This window comes from Hyla sarda, chromosome 8, assembly GCF_029499605.1.
Source record: "Hyla sarda isolate aHylSar1 chromosome 8, aHylSar1.hap1, whole genome shotgun sequence".
Lineage (NCBI taxonomy): Eukaryota > Metazoa > Chordata > Amphibia > Anura > Hylidae > Hyla > Hyla sarda.
In genome coordinates, this window is record NC_079196.1 from 127378979 (window position 1) to 127398540 (window position 19562).

Consider the following 19562-nt stretch of genomic DNA (forward strand, 5'->3'; position numbering starts at 1 on the left):
ATTACCGAAGATCCCCAACACGGAATGGGACAAGGTGAGTACTGTTGTCATCAGTGTAACCTGCCCTATCTGTTAGTACCGACAGGTTAGTGCAGGTGACACTGGTGACAGGTTTCCTTTAAGTTAACATGATTTGTGGGAGGAGTCTGGTCTTTATTTACCCACCTGATCCACACAGGTGCTGTCGGCAGCATGCAAGACGTCCCCAACCTCCCTTCCCTTTTTTTTTCTACAGTCACTCTCAGGGTATCCCCCTTTCTTTAGGATACCCTTCATGGCCGGACAGGCCTAATTATTCATGCAAGCGGTAGACTCTACTCACAGTACATGTAACCCGACCATAACTAAAGTCTAAACTTGCTGAACCCCTATGGAAATGTTGATTTCAAACATTTGCTCTGTGACCAGAGTGAAATGTAAAATCTCCAAATGTTATCTTTCATAAATGGTTTTACTTCTAAGCTAAATCATCTTTTTCTTCAAAAATGACTGACCCAATTTTGTTTTAAATAGGAATTTAACCCTACTTACCATGTTCATTTGTGAATTTATTGGATTCTTCTCCCCGTACATTTTGCTCTAAACCTGGAAACTGAAGGACGTAGAGTGAACAAAAAACACAGTGGAGCAGAAAATGGTCATATATATTATTTAAAAATTTGCAACTTGTGTAATCTGTTTAGTGTAAGCTTATATGATCTTTGTCTTTAAGGAGTACTGTGGCCAAAATTAACTTAACTTATCCCCCATCCCCACAGGATAAGGGCTAAGTATCTCCTGAACGAGACCCCATCCTTCGGCGCTGGGTACCCCTCTTCATGAGGCAGAGTGCTATTTAGGGCTAATCAAGCAAATTTATGGCCACGAGGTGCGGGAGATCTAGGACTAAGCGGCCATCTTCTTCAGCGGCAAGCCACGTCCCCCTATAACACCAAACTTGTGTGCCAAAATTTTGACAACTTTTTTTGCTGTACAGCATCAATTTAAGCCACATTCACTTCATTAAAGAGTACCTGTCATGATCTTTATACATTTTTCAATCCTCTCAGTTCACTCCCTATATCATGATAAACCACCCCCTGACATATATTTTGCTGAATATTTTTCTCAGTCTCAATAAGCTCCACAGACTGGGAAAGTGTGTTACCCAGCAGGTATGACATCATCTGAAGCCCTGCTTCCTCCCTTACTCTGCTATGCTGCTCTGCACACACAGTCTAGAGCAGTTCAGTGTGTGATGGGCTGTGATTGGCTGAGACCGCACACACCTCTCTCAGTTCTAAGCACTGAACTAACTCTATATGGTGTCAACTTTGCCCAGCAGCTGTAAAAGGGAGCAGAAATGTTTAGCACAATATTTAGCACTATGCACTGAAGGCATCATGACTCTAAAGTAGTGTTTCCCAATGAGGATGCCTCCAGCTGTTGCAACTACGACTCCAAGCATGCCTGGATAGCCTTTGGCTGTCCAGGCATGCTGGGAGATGTAGGTTTGATACAGCTGGATGAACCCTGGTTGGAAAACCGTGCTATACAGTCTAGCTCAGCTTAAAGGGAAATATTCAGCTTCATACACTGTGCTAAGAAGAGGTTCCACCTGCATTTCATTGAGTTTTTTCTGTACAGGCTGCTGCAGGAGACAATCTGTTAGCAGGACTGCAAGCAGGACCAAAAGGGTTAATTTAACACAAAGTTACAACATTTTATTCTGAAGCATATTAGAAAAGTAATAAAAATAGACTATTCTATAATATATTAAATTTCATTGATGGTGACAGGTACCATAAGGACAACAGTCGTAAATTTACGTCCTGGTGCGCTGGTACTGCGCACTAGGACGTTCATTTACGTACTGTACATGACAGGCACATCGGAGCAGTGCTCACATCGTGCACGGCAGGTCCTGGCTGCTGTCAGCAGCCAGGAACCCGGTGGTAATGACGGACATTAGCGATCCCGCTGATGTCCGCCATTAATTCCTAAGATACAGTGATCAACACAGATTACAGCATCTGATGCAATGCGGCACTTGTCCTGGCTGATCTGATCGCCTATGCCATGAGGGTCAGATCAGCCAAAATGGCGAACGGAGGTCCCCTTACCTACCTCCGGCCGTCATCCCGGGGTCTTCTTCTCTGATCTATTGGATTGCCGTTAATACTGAGCAGTGCTATGCCAATGCATGACGTCACAATGCTCCAGCCCCTGTATCGCCCGTCATTACGTGATGACGGCGGGGTGCCACAGCAGAGATCACGGGGGTATCCAGCAGCAAGACCCCCCACGATCAGGCATCTTATCCCCTATCCTTTGGCTAGGGGATGAGTACCCCTTTAAGGCCAAAATGAGCTGTGTCCTTAAGGGGTTGGAAGTCACACACCCTTTTTGGTAGGCCACACCCCCTTACTGAGCAATGCATCGAAGTGTGTAAAACACATTAAAATGTGGACCCTTGAGGACCTTACCAAATTTGGTTTTTGCACTTTTAATTTTTTCCTTTTTGTCCTTTAATAGCCATAACTCTTATTTTTTCATCTACACACCCATTTGAGGGCTTGTTATTTGCAGGACCAATTGCAGGACTTTTTTTCATTTTATCATAACATATGCTCCAAAACCGCCCAAAATTTTTTTGGGAGGAGAAATTGGAAAAAAAAATGCAGCTTAGCAAATTTGGAGAGGGCTTCTTATTTACGCTGTTTACTGTGCGGTCAAACTAACATGTTCTCTTTATTCTCTAGGTTGGCTTAAACAATTCCCAACTTGTATAGTTTCTGTTATGGTTTACTACTTACAAACTATTTTAAAGGTGTCAGAAGATTATTTCTGATTCTTTTTTTTAATCATATATGAGGCTGTATTGGGGCTCGTTTTTTTGCACCATGATCTTTAGTTTTTATCCCTACCATTGTGGTATTAATCAGACTATCGCTTTTTACTACATTTTTTTTCTGGGATATGATGTAATCAATAAAACCAATCTGCGGTTTGGTATTTTTTCTTTATGTTTAGGCCATAATGAAAAGGATTGTATTTATTATGTTTACATGTCATTTATTTGGGAAAAGTGAGGGGGGGGGGGGATTTAAACTTTTTATATGGAAAAGGTTAACATGTTTTAAGCCTTTTTTTTTACCAATAATTGGTTCCCGTAGGGGACTTTCATGAGGAATTATTAGAATCCTCCTATTGATCAATGCAGTTTTATTATGAGGGCTGCCATCTTGCCAGAGCTGTTTTTAACAGCATTTTGTGATATGCTTTACAGCATGAGCCACGGACCATAGAATTGGTCCCATGGACCATGGATAGGATTGTCCCATTCACATGAATTGGAAACGCTACTGGGCATTTTCTGTGACCTTTTTAAAGGTCATTCTACAGGAAGGGGGATGCTGGTCTCTGCTGTGAATGGTCATGGATCCAGTGTTATCTATATACTGTTGTCATCTTTCATTGTACTTCTATCTGTGCTAAGAAAAAAAGGCATTACTAGGAAATAATCTGTACAGAACAGGAAGTCTCAGCTTAGTTTTAGTATAGGTTTTGTTATATGCTATAAATTATGCTACAGGGGTTCAAGTCATGGTCAGGTCATGTTGGCACTTGTTTGGTCCAAACATGAGGTTGTCAGATGTTAAATTGGTATTGCATATGGGGTCGTCAGCATTATATACAATGTAGGCAACGCAACAGATGTTGCGCTGGCACAGTGCACCAGTGTAACATTTTCTGCACTTGCTGCAGTTCACTTCACATCTGCTCTATGCATCTGCACAGAGCTGTGTGTATGACCTGCTTCACTTACTGACCAGTAAGCAAAGGATGCGCCCAACCCAGGGAATCTGTGCATCGGCTCAAGAATAGGTTCACATGTAGAGCATACACTGCAGCATTTAGGCCGGGTTCACACGGCAGAATGTCCGCACAAAAACTCTCAGTGCAGACATTCTGCAAACCACTTGATAATGCAAGTTCAATGTTTTTGCGGATGCTGGAATTTCTGCATGGAAATTCTGCCGTCTGCACAGTGCAGCAGAATCCCATTGAAATTAATGGGACTCTTATGAAGAATTCCCCATGGAAATTCTGCCGTGTGAACATAGCCTTATGCTGCTTATTTTATGAGGTCCATGTAAATGAAAAGTTGAACATAACATAAAATCTGCAGCATAAAATCCACAGTATATACACTGTGGGGGAGATTTATCAAGACCTGTCCGGAGGAAAAGTTACTGAGTTGCCCATAGCAACCAATCAGATCGCTACTTTCATTTTTAACAAGGCCTCTTCAAAATGAAAGAAGCGATCTGATTGGTCGCTATGGGCAACTGGGCAACTTTTCCTCTGGACAGGTTTTGATAAATCTCCCCCTGTATGTCTAAACATATCTCAATAGTAGAACAAAAGGTGGTCTGTTGAGCGCATAAGTGCAGACAGGCTGTGTCAGTATGCTTCAGCCTGCTATAGACAGAAATGGGAAGATTTTTCAAACCTAATGTTTCAAATCTAGTGCTAGCAAGGCAGGCAGCAAGTAATATACTATTTGGAGCTGTGTAACAGAAAAGCTAAGCTTCAATCATTGTCAAGATATATTATTAAACAAATCAGCACTGAATATCGGACCTGCAATTGCACAGGGCAATATAAATATTTCAACTGTGTGTCATAAGGAACTTGAATCAATACTATATTACATACATAGGATTGCTATGCATCCATTATTGCTTTCTGACAAAAACACAACTTAAAAGGGGTACTCCACTTGAAAAAAAAAATGTAATCAACTGGTGCCATGAAGTTAAACAGAATTGTAAATTACTTCTATTAAGAAATCTTAACCTGTCTGACCACAGTGCTCTCTGCGGACACCTTTGTCCATTTTAGGAACTGTCCCCATAGCAAACCTATCCTGCTTCAGAAAGTTCCTGACATAGAGAGAGGTGTCAGCAGAGAGCACTGTGGTCAGACAGAAAGGAAATTCAAAAAGAAAAGAACTTCCTGTGGAGCATACAGCAGCTTATAAGTACTGGAAGGATTACGATTTTTAAATAGAAGTAATTTACTAATCTGTTTAGCTTCTGGCACCAGTTGATTTAAAAAAAATGTTTTCCAGGGGAGTACCCCTTTAATCATATTTATAAAATTCTGTTTGTAAACTACAAGAAATCCCTAATTTCTAGAGCCTTTTTATACATAATTTGACAGCCAAAGTATATGATGCATGTCTTGTGGCACCTCACCTTTTTTCCAAGGTCATGTTTAACCACCTCCTGGACTAAAACATCAGCCAAAGTTTTAAAATCTGTAAGAAACTTCTTGTTTTTCTCATCTTCTTTTTTTTCCTCAATTAAGAGCTGGAATAGTGCTTCCTCCTGCCGACACGCCCGAGCAATACATGCAGCCTTCTCAGAAGCACGTAACAACTCTTGGAGGATTTCAGACATCTTTCAAATTGTCCTGTACATTGCCAAAAGATACATTATCATTACAAGTTAGGTAAGAAAACTGTTTATTTTATTTATTTATTTTTTGACAAAAATAACAAATTTATTGATTAGATTGGCCATGAAAAATACAATTTTAAGTGGTCAGTCAACACTCTCAAGCTTATCCCCTTTTCAAAGGATAGGAGATAAGATGTCTGATCACGGGGGGTCCCGCCGCTGGGGACCCCCGCGATCTCTGGGGCCAGCAGCGGTGGCATCCAGAACACAGAAGCTTGGAGCTTCCGTGTTCGTGATATCACGCCTTGCCCGTCCATTCATGTCTATGGGAGGGGGTGTGACGCCTAGTACATAGCCACCACGCCTCCTCCCAAAGACATGAATGGAGGAGGCGTGGTGGCTGTAGTCGCCAGTCATCTGGCACAGAGTGGAGTTTGCTCCGTGAACCGGATGACTGAGGTGCCGCAGCAGAGATAGCAGGGTCCCGCTGGCAGTGGAATAGGGGATGAGATGTTTCCCGGCGGAGTACCCCTTTAAGATGATGTAGCTGCTCTGAGCTACAAACTGCTAGTTCCCTGTCTGAAAAGTTGTATTTTCATTAAAAAAAAAAAAAAAAAAAAAACTTAGACTATATTCACATCTTCAGTGGAGGTTCCATTAAGAGCATCCATGAAGATTCCATAAAAAACACCAAAAATTACAAAAAAAAATAAAAAATTCTTGTAAAAGGATGGAAGTAAAGACTGGAAAATTTTTGATTTGCCACTGGACATCACTACCTACTGGAACCAAATCTATTTGCCGCTCATCCTCTTTCTTTGCAGATAATAAAAATAAAAAAAAAGAGAGTGAGAGTCTCACTCACCTTATAGTGTTGTGCAATAGGGGTGTGAATCGCCAAGAATTTGGCGATTCGATTCGAATCGCGATACCAGTGTGGCGATTCGATATATCCCGATATATCGCGATACCGTCTAGGTGACGATACATCGCGATATATCCCGATTCTGTCTAAAAAACAATGTCTTTTACGCTTTTATTAAAACTTTATTTTTATTTAATTTTTTTTGTACACTTTATTAGTCTTTTAGGAATCATTAGATTCCTCAGACAGATGAATAGAGTTCTATTGAACTCCATTCATCTGCGATCCATTGATAGAGCCTGGTCCAGCCAGGCTCTATCAATGACAGAGCCACGGAGAGCATACACATCTCCCATTTAGATGCCGCTGTCAGCTTTGACAGCGGCGATCTAAAGGGTTAATAGCCAGCCGCGGCGATCGCCGCATGCTGGCTATTAGCGGCGGCCCCCGGCTACTGAGAACAGCCGGGGGCTGCAGAGTATTGAGCGGGCACGAGTCGGGAGCCCGCTCCATACACACTACAGAGCACCGCATGCTGGATATTAGCGGCGGTGATGCATCAGCGGCCCCCGGATACTGAAATCAGCCGGGGGCCGCAGAGTATGGAGCGGGCACGAGTCGGAGCCCGCTCCATACATCCATACAGTGTCAGATCCGGCTGACAAAATGTGGAACTTGTATCTCCTGATGCCCGGGACATGCTTTCTGTGCATCAGGAGATACAAATTCCACATCACTAAAAGTATCGGCAAGTGAAAAATCGCGATAATCGCGGGAATCGATTTTTTCTTACATCCCTATTGTGCAAATGGAGGCACAGCACTTAATCAAATTTGAACAATGTCTTAGTTCCCAGCTGCTGCAGCTTCCCTCACCAGTGACCTGGCATATAACAGAATGGAAAGGGGAGAAAAAGCCAATAGGAGAAAGCTTCATTTTGTGCTGCCGATCAATTTAAACTTCAAAAGGGGAATTTTTATGGAAATAAAAAAGTGGTTTTTATTGATTAACAACACACAGCATGTTTCTTTCTGGGCAAATCCCCTTTACTTACACCTTATGAAAGGGCTTTGCCCAGAAACGAGTTTGTGCCCAGAAACCGCTTTGTTCGATCCATGTTGAGTTTCATTAAAATTACCCATCAATGAAATGCTGCCCTTCCTCCCCTGGAAATCAGCTGACATAATCGGCACGTGATTCACCCCTAGCCTGCAGCTGAGAGCAAACGCCCAAGGGAGAAAGATTACGGGGGAATCCTGCACCACACAAAGCCACAACAGGCTGAGAAGGACTTACGCTACTGAAGTACCCTTTAAGTCAGTCTCACGACCAGAGTCCCCACAGTCCACAATCCTTGCAAATTCTTGTAAATGACCACCCTACTCCCTCTGCAGGACAGGAAACAGAACTGGGGATTGGGGCCTGATTAAGGCTGGGTTCACACCACGTTTTTGCAATACAGTTCCCGTATACGTTTCCAATTTGAAAACTGTACGGAACCGTACTGAAAACCATATGCATTAAAAACCGTATGCCAAAAGATGCATCCAGTTGTGTCCGTTTTGCATCCTGTCCGGTTTTGGCTGGGTTCACACTACGTTTTCTCCCATACGGGAGCGCATACGGCAGGGGGGAGCTAAAACCTCGCGCTCCCGTATGCCTTCGTATGCGCTCCCGTATGTCATTCATTTCAATGAGCCGGCCGGAGTGAAACGTTCGGTCCGGTCGGCTCATTTTTGCGCCGTATGCGCTTTTACAACCGGACCTAAAACTGTGGTCAACCACGGTTTGAGGTCCGGTTGTAAAAGTGCATACGGCGCAAAAATGAGCCGACCGGACCGAACGTTTCACTCCGGCCGGCTCATTGAAATGAATGACATACGGGAGCGCATACGAAGGCATACGGGAGCGCGAGGTTTTAGCTCCCCCCTGCCGTATGCGCTCCCGTATGGGAGAAAACGTAGTGTGAACCCACCCTTTGTCAGTTTTTTTCCCGTACCCAAAACCATAGCCTACCAGGGTTTATGGTCCTGGTGAAAAAACTTATTGAAACGTATACATTTTGTTTTTAACATGGGAGTCAATGGGAACCGTACAGGACCGTATGTCCGTACGGTTCCATCCGGTTTTGCACAGTTTTTTTATTGGAATTTCAAACAAACAAGTGAAACTTTATTCATAATGGAGTGAAAAGTTAAAAACATATACCTTTTTTTTTTCGTAAAAAACGGATACAACCAGACATTTTTCAAACCGTATATGTTGATTATAATTTGTACAGACGTTTTGATAAAATTTAGTCCAAGAGGGGTGAATTTTTATGCAAGGCACTGTATCCTATGGCAGATGTAGACAGGCTCACAGATATTATGTACACAACCCAGGCTCTTTACTAAGTATAGCACTAAGAGCTTCCATTTTTTGACCAAGAGTGCTGCTGCAACCTTCATTTTTATATACTTTGTATGTGCAACACCAGCGTGCACCCGTGTTTTAAGTAGTTGTGCTGGCTATTTTTCTTTTTTTTTTTTTTTGTTGCACTAAGCCCCACCCCCACCTCCCTCTGTTACGTCTTGGCCTTTCTGTGGCTACAGATGCAGTGAATTTAACAACAGTCAGTGGTCAGCACTTTCCGGAAAGGAAGACACCTAAGGGGCCAAGGTTCTCCAGAATATGAACAGTGATAGCCTATTATTTATGTATCCTTTTTGAGATAGTTGTAGTGGGTCCTGGGGGCCAGACTCCCACTAATCAAACAGTGATTACTGAATATGATAGGAATTCAATAGCACGGAAACCTCCCAATCTCTGAAGCAAATCTCTGAAGAAAATTGTTTAGTTACAACTATTCTCCTTCCAAAATGGTTATATTTTCATTCTGGATCTGGATAAGGGAGGAAATATTTAGAAGCATGATAGATATTTTTAATTCCCTTCTATAAAGTTTAAAACGGACCAGAATAAAGTTTAAATAACTATACATACATAAGAATAAAGGGGGTCTTTCATTTCCTGCTATTAGGAAATATTTTCTAGTTTCTCAAGTTTCAGTTGTGTAGTGTGGGTGACACGGATGATAATGACACTTACCTGCCCCCGATCCGTAGTCCTGTTGGCCTGTTATCTTCCTTGTTCAGGCAGCAGGCTTGGTACAACGGCAGAGCACCCCGACACCACCACTGCTGTTCCACAAGCCTGCTCGCAACCAGACCCAGTGAAGAAGAATTAGCGGTGATGTGAGAGTGCTCCTGAAGCTCCGCCCGCGCACCAAAACAAGATAGATAACAGGCCAACGGGACCACGGATCAGGGACAGGTAAGTGTCATTATCATCGGTGTCACCTGCAAAACACACCTGTACCAACAGGTTAGTGTTGATGAAACTAATGACAGTTTTGAAAAATGGGGCTTGGTCATTACCTTTAAAGGGTTAAGGATTTGTGGGAAGATTTTTTGTGTGTGTGAAATTTGTAAATATTTTGGAGCTGCTGGAATCAGGTAAACTTAAGAGAAAGGTTTGGAATAAGGTCCCCAGTGTGGCTTCCCTCCTTAGAACTTGGAAATTGTTAAAGTCTGTGGAGGGAACATGTTAGAAATTACTCCTTGGGTCACCAAAATTTATGCTTGAAGCAAGTATTAGGAAAGGAGTTGAAGCAAGTACTAGAAAAGTAGTGGTTCTTGTATTGAGGGATAAATTATGGTCCTGGAACCAAATTAGGGTACTGTATACCAGATAAGGCTTGGTTTAAACTTGCCAAGGTTAGGAATATTTTATGCTACGGATGAAAGAGAGAAGTGTTCCGGATGGATGGGGTGACAGGATTCAAGACACGACTTGTAATAACAGAATCGCAAGAAAAAAAACACCATTGAGAATTTATAAATCTCTTATGGGAAGGATAGGGGATAAGCTAAATTTAAGAGTGTAGCTGGCCTGACATGAGACATTGGAGAATTAATCTACTAAGGACAAAGGACGTACAGGTACATCCTTGCACCCTAGTACTTAAAGGGTACCTCTCATCAAATAAACTTTTGATATCTTTTAGATTAATGAAAGTTGAATAACTTTCCAATAGCATGTTAATGAAAAATATGCTTCTTTCTATTGTATTTTTCCCAATCAGCCAAACAGGCTGTGAACAAAGCAGGGTGGCAGCTCTGAGTGTTCTCCTTTGTGAACAAAGCAGACTGGCAGCTCGTAGTGTTTAGGACTCCAGCATGAGTCTGAAATGCTTGCTGCCAGGACTGGTAGGGAGACCCCTAGTGGTCATTTCTTCAAAGTGGAAAATTAAATAGAAAGAAGCATATTTTTTAATAACATGCAATTGTAAAGTTATTCTGCATACATTAATCTATAATATATCAAAAGTTTTTTGGATGAGAGGTACCCTTTAACCACTTAAGGACCCAGCCATTTTTTGCACATCTGACCACTGTCACTTTAAACATTAATAACTCTGGAATGCTTTTAGTTATCATTCTGATTCCGAGACTGTTTTTTCGTAACATATTCTACTTTAACATAGTGGTAAAATTTTGTGGTATATTGCATCCTTTCTTGGTGAAAAATCCCAAAATTTGATGAAAAATTTGAAAATTTAGCATTTTTCTAACTTTGAAGCTCTCTGCTTGTAAGGAAAATGGATATTCCAAATAATTTTTTTTATTCACATATACAATAGGTCTACTTTATGTTTGCATCATAAAATTGACGTGTTTTTACTTTTGGAAGACACCAGAGGGCTTCAAAGTTCAGCAGCAATTTTCCAATTTTTCACAAAATTTCCAAACTCACAATTTTTCAGGGACCAGTTCAGGTTTGAAGTGGATTTGAAGGGTCTTCATATTAGAAATACCCCACAAATGACCCCATTATAAAAACTGCACCCCCCAAAGTATTCAAAATGACATTCAGTCAGCGTTTTAACCCTTTAGGTGTTTCACAGGAATAGCAGCAAAGTGAAGGAGAAAATTCACAATCTCCATTTTTTACACTCGCATGTTCTTGTAGACCCAATTTTTGAATTTTTACAAGGGGAAAAAGGAGAAAATGTATACTTCAATTTGTAGCACAATTTCACTCGAGTAAGCACATACCTCATATGTCTATGTAAAGTGTTCGGCAGGCGCAGTAGAGGGCTCAGAAGCGAAGGAGCGACAAGGGGATTTTGGAGAGTACGTTTTTTTTAAATGGTTTTTGGGGGGCATGTTGCATTTAGGAAGCCCCTATGGTGCCAGAACAGCAAAAATCCCCCACATGGCATACCATTTTGGAAACTAGACCCCTTGAGGTACGTAACAAGGAATAAAGTGAGCCTTAATACCCCACAGGGGTTTCACGACTTTTGCATATGTAAAAAAAATAAAAATAAAATTTCACTAAAATGTGTGTTTCCCCCCAAATTTCACATTTTGCAAGGGTTACTAGCAGAAAATACCCCCCAAACAATGTAACCCCATCTCTTCTGAGTATGGAGGTACCCCATAAGTTGACCTGAGGTGTACTATGGGTGAACTACAGTGCTCAGAAGAGAAGGAGTCATATTTGGCTTTTTGAGAGCAAATTTTGCTCGGGGGCATGTTGCATTTAGGAAGCCCCATGGTGCCAGGACAGCAAAAAACAAAAACACATGGCATACCATTTTGGAAACTAGACCCCTTGAGGAACGTAACAAGGAATTAAGTGAGCCTTAATACCCCACAGGGGTTTCACGACTTTTGTATACGTAAAAAAAATAAAAATCACTAAAAGGTGTGTTTCCCCCCCCCCAAATTTCACATTTTTGCAAGGGTTAACAGCAGAAAATACCCCCCAAAATTTGTAACCACATCTCTTCTGAGTATGGAGGTACCCCATAAGTTGACCTGAAGTGCACTACGGGCGAACTACAATGCTCAGAAGAGAAGGAGTCATATTTGGCTTTTTGAGAGCAAATTTTGCTCGGGGGGCATGTCGCATTTAGGAAGCCCATATGGTGCCAGGACAGCAAAATAACCCCCACATGGCATACCATTTTGGAAATTAGACCCCTTGAGGAATGTAACAAGGCGTAAATTGAGCATTTACCCCCCCACTGGTGTCTGTCATATCTTTGGAACAGTGGGCTGTACAACATTTTTAATTTGCACAGCCCACTGTTCCAAAGATCTGTCAGACACCTGTGGGGTGTAAATTCTCACTGCACCCCTCATTACATTCCGTGAGGGGTGTAGTTTCCGAAATGGGGTCACAAGTGGGGTTTTGTTTTTTTTGCGTTTGTCAAAACCTCTGTAACAATCAGCCACCCCTGTGCAAATCACCTCAAATGTACATGGCGCACGCTCCCTTCTGGGCCTTGTTGTGCGCCCCCAGAGCACTTTGCGCCCACTTATGGGGTATCTCCGTACTCGGGAGAAATTGCTTTACAAATTTTGGGGGGCTTTTTTCCCCTTTACCTCTTGTCAAAATGAAAAGTATAGGGCAACACCACCATGTTAGTGTAAAAAGTTTATTTTTTTACACTAACATGCTGGTGTAGACCCCAACTTCACCTTTTCATAAGGGGTGAAAGGAGAAAAAGACCCCCAAGATTTGTTAGTCAATTTCTCCCGAGTACGGCGATACCCCATATGTGACCCTATACTGTTGCCTTGAAATACGACAGCGCTCCGAATTGAGAGCGCCATGTGCATTTGAGGCCTGAATTAGGTGTATTCTACGCCAGTGATTCCCAAACAGGGTGCCTCCAGCTGTTGCAAAACTCCCAGCATGCCTGGACAGTCAACGGCTGTCCGGCAATACTGGGAGTTGTTGTTTTGCAACAGCTGGAGGCTCCATTTTGGAAAGAGTGGCGTACCAGACGTTTTTCATTTTTATTGGGGAGGGAGGGGGGCTGTGTAGGGGTATGTGTATATGTAGTGTTTTTTACTTTTTATTTTATTTTGTGTTAGTGTAGTGTAGTGTTTTTAGGGTACAGTCACACTGGCGGGTGTTACAGCGAGTTTCCCGCTGCGAGTTTGAGCTGCCGCGCAAAATTTGCTGCATTGCAAACTTGCAGCCCGATACTCACTGTAAGCCCCTGCCCATGTGAATGTACCCTGTCCATTCACAGGGGGGGGACCTCCAGCTGTTGCAAAACTACAACTCCCAGCATGCACAGTCTCAGTGCATGCTGGTAGTTATAGTTTTGCAACAGCTGGAGGCACACGGGTTGGGAAACACTGAGTTAGGAAACAATGTTTCCCAACCAGTGTGCCTCCAGCTGTTGCAAAACCACAACTCCCAAACATTCTCAGGCATGCTGGGAGTAGTAGTTCGGCAACATCTGGAGGACTACGGTTTGCAGACCACTAATACAGTGGTTCCCAATCTGTGCCCTTCCAGATGTTGCAAAACTACAACTTCCAGTATGCCAAAACTGTCCAGGCATGCTGGGAGTTGTAGTTCTTAAACATCTGAAGGGCCAGATGTTACAGAACTACAACTCCCAGCATGCCTGGACAGTAAGGGCATGCTGAGGATGTGTAGTTTTGCAACATCTGGAAGGGCACAGTGGTCCAAAAACTGTGGACCTCCAGAAGTTGCAAAACTGCAACTCCCAGCATGCCCAGACGCCAAGTCTGTCTGGGCATGCTGGGAGTTGTAGTTTACAGGGTCCCAATACAGCAATGCATGTCGCTTTACGGCGACGTGCATTGCTGTAAAGGGCCCGACCGCGGCTGAAGATCTACTCACCTGTCACCGCCGCCACCGTCTTCATCGTCTGGATCCAGGTCTTCAGGGACGAGGTAAGTACCGGGGCCGGTCCCCAGCACTCCCCCGTCCCCCGCCGCGTCCTCCGGTCTTCCTCCCGCCCTCTCCGGACTTCAAGGGGCCGGGCAGGACGGGAGGAAGTAACCGCCCCCCCTCCTGCGATTGGTCGGTTAACTAACCGACGGATCGCAGGGGGATCGGAGGATGCCACCTCGCTCCTATACTTCAGCATGGTCCTGGCTGTCTATGACAGCCGGGATCATGCGAAATTAACGGGTGGTCGGGTCCCAGAGACCCGATCAGCCCGGTATCGCCGCAGATCGCAAGGGCGATTTCCCTTGCGATTTGCGGCGATCATGGCCCCCCTCGGCGTTTGCCCTGGATGCCTGCTGAAGTATTTCAGCAGGCATCCAGTTCCGATCTCTGCCCGGCGAGCGGCAGAGACCGGAAAACGCCAGGACGTACGGGGACGTCCTGGGTCCTTAACCCCTTAAGGACCAAGGACGTACCGGTACGTCCTGGGTCCTTAACCCCTTAAGGACCAAGGACGTACCGGTACGTCCTTGGTCCTGCTCTTCTGATATAACGCGTAACACAGTAACCCCGCGTCATATCACGGCGGGCCCGGCGTCATAGTGAAGCCGGGACCCACCTCTAATAGCGCGCAGCGCCGATCGCGGCGCCGCGCGCTATTAACCCTTTAGCCGCGCGCTCAGAGCTAAAAGTGAAAGTGAAAGTTCCCGGCTAGCTCAGTCGGGCTGTTCGGGATAGCCGCGGCTAATCGCGGCATCCCGAACAGCTGACAGGACAGCGGGAGGGCCCCTTCCTGCCTCCTCGCTGTCCGATCGCCGAATGACTGCTCAGTGCCTGAGATCCAGGCATGAGCAGTCATGCGGCAGAATCGTTGATCACTGGTTTCTTATGAGAAACCAGTGATCAGCATAGGAGATCATTGTGTGCAGTGTTATAGGTCCCTATGGGACCTATAACACTGCAAAAAAAAAAGTTTAAAAAAAAAGGGAATAAAGATCATTTAACTCCTTCCATATTAAAAGTTTGAATCACCCCCCTTTTCCAATAAAAAAAAAAACACAGTGTAAATAAAAATAAACATATATGGTATCACCGCGTGCGGTAATGTCCGAATTATAAAAATATATCATTAATTAAACCGCTCGGTCAATGGCGTGCGCGCAAAAAAATTCCAAAGTCCAAAAATAGTGCATTTTTGGTCACTTTTTATATCATTTAAAAATGAATAAAAAGCGATCAATAAGTCCTATCAATGCAAAAATGGTACCGTTAAAAACTTCAGATCACGGCGCAAACAATGAGCCCTCATACCGCCCCATACACGGAAAAATAAAAAAGTTATAGGGGGTCAGAAGATGACAATTTTAAACGTATTAATTTTCCTGCATGTAGTTATGATTTTTTCCAGAAGTCTGACAAAATCAAACCTATATAAGTAGGGTATCATTTTAATCGTATGGACCTACAGAATAAATATCAGGTGTCATTTTTACCGAAAAATGTACTACGTAGAAACGGAAGCCCCCAAAAGTTACAAAACAGCGTTTTTTTTTCAATTTTGTCGCACAATGATTTTTTTTTCCGTTTCACCGTAGATTTTTGGGCAAAACGACTGACGTCATTACAAAGTAGAATTGGTGGCGCAAAAAATAAGCCATCGTATGGATTTTTAGGTGCAAAATTGAAAGAGTTATGATTTTTTAAAGGCAAGGAGCAAAAAACGAAAATGCAAAAACGGAAAAAACGCTGGTCCTTAAGGGGTTAAAGCCCAGGGTGCGGGGACATCCCCGTACGTCCTGGGTCCTTAAGAGGTTAAGGACTAAGGGCGTACCTGTACACCCTTAGTCCTTAAGCAGCTTTGAAGCGAATGCAGGAGCTTCAAAACAGTGAGTGTCGGCTACTGCCGCTGCCGGACGTTAACTCTTAAGACGTCGTGATAAATGCTGATCACGGCGTCTAAAGTGAAACTAAAAATCTCTGGTAACTCAGAAGGGTTCACGGAACACCCGCAACCTGATCTGGGGTTCCGTTAGCTAAAACGGCGGAGGAGGTTCCCCTTACCTGCTGCCAATCGCAGATTCACTGTGATCGCCGATCACACTGTATAATGCTATTATACATTAAATGCAATCTAATTATTGCATATCAAAGTCCCTTTGGGGACTTAAAAGGGTATTCCAGGAAAAAACTTTTTTTTATATCAACTGGCTCCAGAAAGTTAAACAGATTTATAAATTACTTCTATTAAAAAATTTTATCCTTCCAATAATTATCAGCTACTGAAGTTGAGTTGTTTTTTTCTGTCTGGCAACAGTGCTCTCTGCTGACACCTCTGCTTGTATCGGGAACTGCACAGAAGAAGGGATTTGCTTCTACTCTGGTCAGTTCCAGAGACAGGTGTCATCAGAGAGCACTTAGACAGAAAAGAACACCTCAACTTCAGCAGCTCATAAGTACTGGAAGGATTAAGATTTTTTTTATAGAAGTCATTTACAAATCTGTTTAACTTTCTGGAGCCAGTTGACATAAAAAAAAAAATTTTTCCTGGCTAACCCCTGTAAAAATTTTTTTTTTAAATAAACAGTGTCTAAAATTATATAAAACTCCTTCCCCTAATGAAAAATTATATTACATGTTTGGTACCTCCGTGTGTGTAAAATGTCCAAACTATTAAAATATAATGTTTATGATCCTGCGCAGTAAATGGCGTACATGTAAAAATATATCAAACACCAAAAATACAGATTTTTATCACATTCACTTTTTTTTTTTTTTTTGTTAAAACAAAATTAGCATTTTTTTAATCCCTTAAGGACCAAGGAGGTACATGTACGTTCTGAGTCCGCTCCCTTTCTATAACACGGGGTTACGGCGTGACCCCGCATCATAGCGAGTTGGGCCCAGCCTCTAACAACGGTTGGGACCCGTGGCTAACCGCGATGTCCCAATCAGCTTCGACGCATTAGGAGGGTCCCTTACCTGCCTCCTGCGCATCCGATTGCCGAATGACTGCTCCATGCCTGAGATACATGCAGGAGCAGTCAAGCGGCAGACTCACTAAACATAACGACCAGGAAGAGGAGAGTAAAAAAAGGGGGTACTGCTGAAATAAAATGGATGCGGAACGCCAATAAAGCACAGGACAGTTTATTATGGTTTAGAACAAACGGACAACGCGTTTCGGCACCAGCATGTGCCTTCCTCAGGTCCATAAAATGAATACTAAAAGGGTAGCACAATGGGTACAAGGATACATATCAATACCTTATCCATGGAATATATGTCGATATCTTGCACACAAACTACATGTCGATACCTTACACATGAAAGTGAGGACATTTAAGAGATTGTAATAAAATTGAGTATATACATGTGTATGCGTATATATGTAAAAAACGTCTACAGGGTAGTGGAAACCACAGAGGTATATATATGGCAGCTAAAAAATAGTAAAAAATATGTGTACATATCTTATTAAAAGTGTATATATATATATATATATATATATATATATATATATATATGAACATACCAAAATTATATATAGTGTAGCATACGCCCATTATCATGGGAGTCTATGTATATGTCCAAGGGGCCTAAAAGCCTGGTATGCAGTCAGTACATAGTATGCAGGTATGAGTACGAGGAAATACACAAGTTGAAAAAACAGAGAGTTCAATTGTTGTTGATTTCATGGGAACGGATGGTCCAAAAGTCCAACAGTGTCCAAAACGTATCGCATATCCCTGATAGGGATGTGCGTGGAAATGAATGGGCATAGAACACATAATAATCATGGCCTCAACGAGTGCATAGAACTTTAAACCACTCATTCATCACGAATCCCCCTCCCCTTATCCGTTTTATTTTTATTTTATATATATATATATATATATATATATATATATATATATATATTTTTTTTTTTTTTTTTAATGCCGCCAACCTCCCGGTTTCCCTCACACCCTTCCCCAGCTCCCCACCTTTACATATGTCCCATCCCTCCCCCCCCCCCTCGTGCTCCTCTCTCCTCCCATATCCACCCCTCATCTCTCCTCCTTTCTTCTGCTTCCTCTCTCCTCCCATATCCACCCCTCATCTCTCCTCCTTTCTTCCGCTTCCTCTCTTTTCTCCCCTATCTTTCACTCCTCCTCTCCTCCTTTCACCCCACTCCTTTTTCATCCATTTCTCTCCCCCCCTCCTCTCCCCAGCATCACACCACAAGTCACTACACATTCCTTATGCTTCCTTCTCTATCTTTCACTCCTCCTCTCCTTCTTTCATCCCACCCCTTTCTATCTAATTCCTTCCCATCCTTCATCCTCCCAGCACCACACTGCACTATACCACACTTTCCTGACGCTCTTCACTTTTATCCTGCTTCCTTCTGCTCTTTCCTCTTTTTCTCACTCTTTTCTGTCCACCCTACTCTTTGTCCCCATGTTCTCCCCCTCCTCCTTCATTTCAGCATCACACAGATAACACCCCCCCCCCCCTTGCCCTTACAGGGAGCGCCACAGGCGCCTCCCTCTGGCTCCGATCGCGCAGCTCTATCAGCTGCCGCACGCCGGACCAGAAGTCACACATCGCGACTTCCGGTTACGCCCACCAGCGCTCACATATAAACCAGAACGCCGCGAACCACACAGCCACGCCACCACAGCACACCAGAGGCTCCAGGACACCGTAATGTAAGTACTGCCCAAGTTCTCCCTCCTTATCCCTGCAATCTATCTCTGCCTGTCCCCCCTTACCCAGGACTTGCACCCAGGATCCATTTTCCCCCCCCAACCTTCCTTACTATCTATCTCCGCCTGTCCCCCCCCCCCAACCCAGGACTGGCATCCAGGATTCACCTGCGCGCCCCCCCCCCCCCCCCCAACCCTTTTTTTCATACATATATATATACATATATATATGACAAGATCAAATTTACAATGACCCAATCTTTAGATAGCGGTAATTTTTTGGACGTCCTGGTGGTCAAGAAAGATAATCAGCTACAAACAAGACTATGTTAAACCTACAGACAAAAATACACTACTGCATTTTCAGAGCTGTCACCCTCGACAGATGGTCAATTCGCTGCCGTTTGGCCAAATGTTAAGGGTGAAAAGGATAGTTAATGAAGAAGAAGCCATGAAGAAGTCCCTTGACCACATGACGTCCAAATTCATAGAACGCAAATATCCAAAACATCTTATTGAGAAACATAGAAATAGAGTGGAGGCCCTGGATAGAGAATCCACTCTACAAACTAGAATAAGAGACCCAGTGAAAAGGATTCCCTTTACTTCTACATATAACACTAGAAGCGGATCAATCTCAAAAATTTTAAACCAACATTGGTACATTCTAAGTAGGAGCTATCCTAATATTGAAGAATTTACATCTAGACCACTTATGTCATATCGTAGGACACGTAATTTAAGGGATAGACTTGTTCAATCAGAAGTCAAGAATAAAAAGAGATCAGGTCAAAC

At 43.1% G+C, this 19562-nt stretch overlaps 1 protein-coding gene across 1 annotated transcript in view; it reads right to left on the reverse strand.

Annotated features, from left to right (window-relative positions):
- Positions 1–19562, reverse strand: part of INPP1 (inositol polyphosphate-1-phosphatase) — a 99831-nt gene that overhangs the window by 44017 nt on the left and 36252 nt on the right. The window contains exons 2-3 of the mRNA XM_056536378.1: positions 5244–5460; positions 532–592 (exon numbers count right to left, since the gene is read on the reverse strand). Of these exons, the coding sequence (XP_056392353.1) occupies positions 532–592; positions 5244–5447 (265 nt within the window). The 5' untranslated portion in view covers positions 5448–5460. The remainder of the gene's footprint in view (positions 1–531; positions 593–5243; positions 5461–19562) is intronic.